Source organism: Engystomops pustulosus, chromosome 5 (assembly GCF_040894005.1).
Source record: "Engystomops pustulosus chromosome 5, aEngPut4.maternal, whole genome shotgun sequence".
NCBI lineage: Eukaryota > Metazoa > Chordata > Amphibia > Anura > Leptodactylidae > Engystomops > Engystomops pustulosus.
The window spans coordinates 18,143,634-18,150,861 of NC_092415.1; the positions used below are offsets into that span (position 1 = coordinate 18,143,634).

General features: G+C 42.1%; 1 protein-coding gene across 1 annotated transcript; it reads right to left on the reverse strand.

The window, feature by feature from the left end:
- Positions 1 to 326: 326 nt before the first annotated feature.
- Positions 327 to 5,896, reverse strand: CCN3 (cellular communication network factor 3). The gene is made up of 5 exons (XM_072151276.1): positions 5,745 to 5,896; positions 3,798 to 4,017; positions 3,284 to 3,535; positions 2,316 to 2,521; positions 327 to 1,926 (listed from the first exon to the last, which is right to left on the reverse strand). The coding sequence occupies exons 1-5, from the start codon at positions 5,805 to 5,807 to the stop codon at positions 1,630 to 1,632; spliced, it is 1,038 nt and encodes a 345-aa protein (XP_072007377.1). The 5' UTR covers positions 5,808 to 5,896; the 3' UTR covers positions 327 to 1,629.
- Between the last annotated feature and the right edge of the window lie 1,332 nt (positions 5,897 to 7,228).

Below are 7,228 nucleotides of genomic sequence, written 5' to 3' on the forward strand. Positions count from 1 at the left end.
TGTGTTGTCAGTTGTGTTTTTAGGGGTATAAGATAAGGATAAGAGTAATAGTACTGTGCCCATATATACATGATAGGAGTAGTTGTATTTTGCTGTGCCCGTATATACAGGATAGGAGTAGTAGTAGTAGTTAGTTTCACCCACCAGCTAAAGTACACCTAAGAATTACAGATAGAGCCCGCAGGGGGGAAACGGCATCACACATCATATCTTATTAAAAGATATTATTATGATATATTAAATTATATTATATTAAAATTATATATTGTATTTAAAATTGTATTTATTTAATTGTATTTATATATTGTATTTAAAATACCAACAACTCAAATAATATCTGATTTATTAGAAAAAATAGAATTTTGCTTTACACAACATTTAGAAATAAAATAACCCTCTTTTTTTAACCAACAAGACAAAATACGACAGAAGTCACAATATAAATATGCAAAAAGAATCAACTGGAATGAGCCAACTTCTCAGTCTTGGGGGCTTCCCAGATCTCTAGTGAGATGTCACCTACAGTAGTCGTCAATACAGATTGCTCCAAATTCCAAGAATTCCCAAAAGTGCAGATATCAACCAAAAATGACAGAGCAACCTCCCCCACAGTGATGACTCCACCTGTAGATGACAACCAACACTCCCATCATTGCAGCTCCCATAAGGTTGTCACTCATCTCCTCATGCTCCTCCATGTAGGATCATAGTGGCAACTCTGGTTGGAGTAGCAAGAGCAGCCATGTTGGTTGTCATCCTGCTGAAGAGGAAACCTCCAAACATTGAGATTTCTTATTTAAGGTAAAAATTCCCTTTGCCACAAAACGTATGACTCAAAATACACAGTTAAATAATATTTCATGACTTAAAGTGGATCTCTCCTACAAATTTGTGAATACAATGACAACTGGGTGTTACCAGTTGGAGGTGTGTCCTTGCACAGTGTGACCTTGTCCAATCAGTGCTGACAGTGACACTGTATATAGACACACCCCATTGACAAAGGTTATCCAGTTGTCAGTTTATTCACTTATTTAGAAGTGTAATAATTAAGGAACAATAGATCTCAAAAAAAGATATTCCAGAACTGGTGGGGGATCCTCTTTAAACCTCCGTTACACAATACAAATGTATTCTACTTTAAAGTCATATAACAGCTCGGACATACTCAATACTCAGTAAAAATATATAATAATTTACAATATGTACAGAAAAACAAATACACAAGGATCGTATAAAATATTGTAAAAAAAATGTGATGTTTAGACAGAAAATGTATTAAGTTCATAAGACACTCAATATCATAAAAAGGGATCTCCATTAGGAACATTTATGCTTCTCGCTATACGATTGGCGCAGAATTTGGCCGTGTTCCCCCCCCCTTTTCCACTTCCTGTCTTCTACTTCCTGTTGGGGGAGGGGCCTGAAACAAGTCTGTGCAGCATTGGGGGCAGTGTACTGTACAGCAGATACAACTTCCTTTACCTTTAAAGGATATGAAAGTCACATGGTTTTTAGGTGCCACGTCCTGCAGAGGGGGACTGCGATGAAAGCAGTCGGTAATAGGGATTATATTACGGGTTCGTTTACAGCAGTGGGGTTAGGCCTTAACGTCTCGTAATAAGTGACCTAATATCTTGTCAATCTGGGGAACTTGGCATTGTCGGTCTGAAGGAGGCTGGTGTCGCGGGGACAGTTATTGTGGCAGACGCAGGTGTTGATGAACATCACTGGTTTCTTCATAGTTCTGCCTTTGGGACAGCGGAACTCCACCTGGGCGGTCCGGGTACTGTGGGGGGTGCAGCATCGGCCGTCCGTGCACTCACCGCAGAACTTGGGTTTGTAGCTGTGTACACTGACGCAGTTATTATATTCGAAATGGACGGCTTTCTCGGACTTCTTCACTCTTACGCATCTTTTCCCTTTCTGGAAGAGAAGGAAGTAATAAGAATTTTAGTAAAATCCTCATTGCATTGGAGAGGACACAAAAAAAGTATATTTCCCATGAGGCTGATTTAGCACATTCAGTCCCTGATATATGAACCATATGACTGACATATTTCCCAGACTAAACCCTGTTATGGACCCAGACTCCTAGCATAATTCTAGGAGTCCTCCCACCCCCCCTCAAGACCACTGTTCTGGTGGTAGTAGTATAGATAATTACTGCGCATTGTTTACTCTGGGAAATATGGCCGACATACTATCTGTATTCACGGAAAGAACATGACAATGTTAAACAGGAATAATGGAGAACAGAAGAACAGAAGATGATTTAACCTCTACCCAACCTCTACTGAATATAGGATATATACCTTTTCTATCAGCCCCTCAGTGTCTTCATCACATGGTCGCACCATGCACAGGCGGATCTGTTTTTGCATCTCACAGCGGCGGTTGCGATTTGTCACCCTGTATGAGTGTCCCAGGCCGCACGTCTTAGAGCAAGCGCTCCATTCTGTCGTCTGCTCGATACAGTTGGTGCCCATATCTACTCCCAACGTGGCCTCAGGTCTGTAAGCTGTAAAATACAAGAACATGTATTCTTAGAACTGTATTCTATGTCATGTAATAGTGAGTGCAGCTCTGGAGTATAATACAGGATGTAACTCAGGATCAGTACAGGATAAGTAATGTCATGTATGTACACAGTGATTGCACCAGCAGCAGAATAGTGAGTGCAGCTCTGGAGTATAATACAGGATGTAACTCAGGATCAGTACAGGATAAGTAATGTCATGTATGTACACAGTGACTGCACCAACAGAATAGTGAGTGCAGCTCTGGAGTATAATACAGGATGTAACTCAGGATCAGTACAGGATAAGTAATGCCATGTATGTACACAGTGACTGCACCACCAGCAGCAGAATAGTGAGTGCAGCTCTGGATTATAATACAGGATGTAACTCAGGATCAGTACAGGATAAGTAATGTCATGTATGTACACAGTGACTGCCCCAGCAGCAGATAGTGAGTGCAGCTCTGGAGTATAATACAGGATGTAACTCAGGATCAGTACAGGATAAGTAATGTAATGTATGTACACAGTGACTGCACCAGCAGCAGAATAGTGAGTGCAGCTCTGGAGTATAATACAGGATGTAACTCAGGATCAGTACAGGATAAGTAATGTCATGTATGTACACAGTGACTGCACCACCAGCAGCAGAATAGTGAGTGCAGCTCTAAGTATCAAATAGGCTGCAACTCAGGATCAGTACTGTAATTTAGTTTTCTGTTTTTTAAGTTTGCATACAAATTAAAATGACAGAGATCTTACCAGCCATAGCGAAGCCTCCAAATGCAACCTCTTCTTTGGAATCACACACCCACTTCTCGCAGCATTCCCCAGGGACAGTGACTTTTCTGGGAAAGGGACAATCAGGTCCTGGAAGTTGCAGATCCAGGTTACATCTGGGGACACATCCAATCTGCCCATCCTGACACGTACAGTGGTATTTACAGCTTGGTTGGAAGGTTTCACCGTCGTTATACAGGGCACCGTTGAAGACACATTTCCCTCCTTCCAGCACTAATGGGAGAAAACATATTAAAAAAACAATGATTTAATATAAGGAGTAAAATAGCAGAATGTCCATCCTAATGACACAATTTTTTTTAGAAAATGCAAAACACTACAGCAAAAGCTGATGCTACTGGTAATATGACTTGTACTCTAGTCACATAAAGAGCTGCATTCAAAGTTCCGCTGGCTGCAGCTCTGGATGTGAATTCTAATTACATGAAAACAGTGTATTTAGGGGCAGCAGCTCTGAGGCTGCCCTTGTACTTACCCATGCATATGCCCACATCACCCTGTGGCTCTGCGCTGAAGTCACAGTACAAGCCCAGGTCCTCTTGACATGGCATTACTTCAGAGCAGCGCTCTCCTTGCTGCCTGGCACACACAGGGCAGCAGGCACAGCCATCCAGCACGATGGGCACATCGGGGGCACAGTTTGGGGGTTCGTCTGGGCACGGTCCACACTGCGCAGGGCATTTCTGTGAGATGGCCTGCAGGATGAACATAGAGAAATTATATTTAATGCTCATAGGTCACATATTTATAACATAGAAGGTTCATTAACTGAGGGAGTACATGTCCCAAAAAGTATATTTTTACAGAAATAAATGGCTTTTCTTAAAAAAGGGTTAAGTAGGACATCGGTCCACCATGTACAGAGCCACCCCATTTTTTGACAATGAGGCCAATGAAAGTGTCAAGCTCTACTTCCATTGGTCCCATAGGCACTGAATGACATGACACATGTCTAAACCCCCCTGCTCCATTCTTAGGGATCAGTGGGGCTCCCTGTAATGGGACCCCCAGTATATGGGTTGTTACTATACAAATCACATGAGTTAGGCCTCATGCGTACAAAATCTGTGGTGTTTCTAGGCCACAAGCACCGGGCCAGTGGTCCCTTGCGGGTCATCGGTGTGTGAGGTGGAATACATGGCCGTGGGCATGAGCCCATAGAAGTAGATGGGGACGTGTGCTAGCCGCTGAAAAAATGCATAGAACACGTCCGCATTATACGTTTGTGAGGCCTTTTGTAAGTCCAAAATTTAGTTATCCCCCTCTGGAAGCCTCAAGTTTAGACTTGTAACCCATTACCCATAGCACATTATTATTATTGTACCAATGACCCTTTATTATACAGTATTTTACAATTTTCTACTACTAAATGTTAGGCCTCATTCATCAAAACTACTGTTCCCCGTTAGCAACCAATCAAAGCCCAGCTCTCAGTTCATTATCTGCTGTGGAAAAATGAAAGCTGTGCTGTGATTGGTCGCTATGGGCAACTCTGAGGCAAATGTTGATAAGTGAGAATTCTTTGAAGGAGATCTGTGAAAATGTAGAATGGTAAAATGAAAATGGCCTTTGTTGTTGCCCATGGCATCCAATCACAGTTCAGTTTTCATTTTGTATTCTGCTCATGAAAAATGAAAGCTGTGCAGTTATTGGTTACTCTGGTCAGCAAAGACAGTTTGCTAGGGCCGTGTTATAAGTCTGCCCCTTTGTTTTTCAACATCTTTGTTTGCTGTCAGTGGATGGAAAAATGAAAGACTTAAAAAACATTTTTACTTAGATTGACCTAGATCACTTGAGTTTTGTCAAAATTAAATTCCGTTTAGGTCATCAGTAACGGTGTGACCTACCTGGCCTTATGCCTTCCTATACTGATACACTGTAACAAACACAAGCTGCGTGAATGATTTACAGGATTATTTTTTATGCAGTTTTCAAAGCAGAACCAAGTGTGGTTTATAAAGAGGTAAAATGTATTAGAATATTGCCGCCCAATACAGCCCTTTGCACCTGAGCGCCCAAAAGGCACTTGATTTTTAGAATATCGAGCATCTATATGGCACAGGTGAACACACACATCACACTATCTGGATGTATCCTGTTTATGGGTTTCCATGCAACATTTTTGCCACATTTTTGCAGTAAAAATCACAAATTGCAAAAAATCCTGGCAAAACTGGATAATGAGAACCCACCTACAAATTGTGCGCCCATTACTTGGTGAACAAGAAGTGGGTGCAGAAAAGTATAAAAATAGACTCCTTCTTTAATACTTATCTCAATTTATGATACATATCTGTTTCGACTTAAAACTGCATAAAACTCCAGATTTAAAACCTACAAATGTGAAAGCTCCCCTATAGCCCCCCTATAATACAGATCTATATAATGTCGCCTGCATAGACTATAGCATAGAAGGACTTACTGTATGAAAGAGCAGGAAGGTGCACAGGGCAGGCAGCAGGCTCCGTCCACACATCATCATCATGTCCTCAGATCTGAGATTCGCAGATTTCCAACTTGTAAGGATTTGAGTTCTGTGTATTCATTCACCTTCACCCTGCCCATATATAGGGGCTAGCTACGGCTGGTTGCATCCCATTGGTTGCGTTATTTGGGATGGGCAGTAGCTAAGATGATGACGATTTCCAAATATTTTCCTCCCACTACCTTTCCCTGTGGAATCCCTGGGTTATGGACACTAGATGGCAATGTAATAGTTTTCCGGAGGAAAGGAACACATGTAATTCTGTGAGGAGGAATGTATTTTCCATCCGGCTCATGGAATTGATTTCTGTCGGAGGAACTGATTACTCATCTGAATATGAGGAATTCCTTCTATAACCACATCTCCAGACGTCTCGTACAGTCTGAAGGGACGTGCTGGCGGAAACTACTGTACTTAGACTGTTATATAATCTCTGTTACAGAAGGACAATCAGCCATATGTCCAGAAAAATGTTCTCATTTGAGGAATGGAAATGGAAGAGATATAGGGGCACATTTACTTACCCGTCACGTCGCGATTCCCCGAGGTGCGTTGTCCGACGAGGATTCGAGTCTGCCGCAATTCACTAAGATCATGTGTCCAATTTCCTGCATGTGTCGCTTCCACGCTGAGGTACACCAGAGTTCACCTTCTTCTTCCTGGTGTATATGATTGCATGTCTTGCGACAAAATTTTTATTTAAAATTCTGCGGTTTGTCCGAATCAGTCCAGTTGTCCGACGGCCACGGCCCCCGAATTGTGTCGCATGAAAGCGTACACCGATGCACCAAAATCTGATCGCATGCACCAAAAACCCCTGTGCAATTTGCGCAAATCGGAAAAATCTGGGAAACCCGACGGAAATGCGTTCCGTGGACCCTTAGTAAATGTGCCCCATAGTGTGTAGATCCACCTAATGTGGTCTTCTGGTCTATTTCTTCTTCAAGTCTGTTTAGTCTTCAAGTCTATCCATTGTGCAGGTTGTTTTAGCAAGCATCTGGTCTACAGGGATTATCTAGTGTGAAGGTTCCTCTAGTATGGAGGTCCATCTAGTGTACAGATCCATCTAGTCTGCGGGTCTTTGGAGTGAGTCAAGTTTGCAGGCCTATCTAATGTTCAGGTCTCTCTAGCAGGCATGTCCATCTATCTTACAAGTCCATCATGTCTTCAAGTCGGTCTAATGTGTATGTTCCTTTAGTCTATAGATCCATCTAGTGATCATGTCTATATAGTTTTAGTCTTTCGGTCTATGTAACATGCAGGTTCATGTAGTGAGCTGGTATATCTTGTGTGTGGGTCCACCTGTGGGTCAGTCTAGCAAACATCTCCATGAAGCGTGTTGGTTCACCTAGTCTAGTCAGTAGGTCCTTGTTTTGAGCTAATCCATCCAGTGAGAAGGTTCATCTAGTGTGCTTGTGTAC

Coding starts and splice junctions, on each gene's coding strand:
- CCN3 (XM_072151276.1), bottom strand. CDS start 5,807: ATGATGATGATGTGTGGACGGAGCCTGCTGCCTGCCCTGTGCACCTTC. Junction 3,536..3,797: donor TGATGTGGGCATATGCATGG/GTAAGTACAAGG, acceptor TTCTCCCATTAG/TGCTGGAAGGAGGGAAATGT. Junction 2,522..3,283: donor TGGAGGCTTCGCTATGGCTG/GTAAGATCTCTG, acceptor TGTATTTTACAG/CTTACAGACCTGAGGCCACG.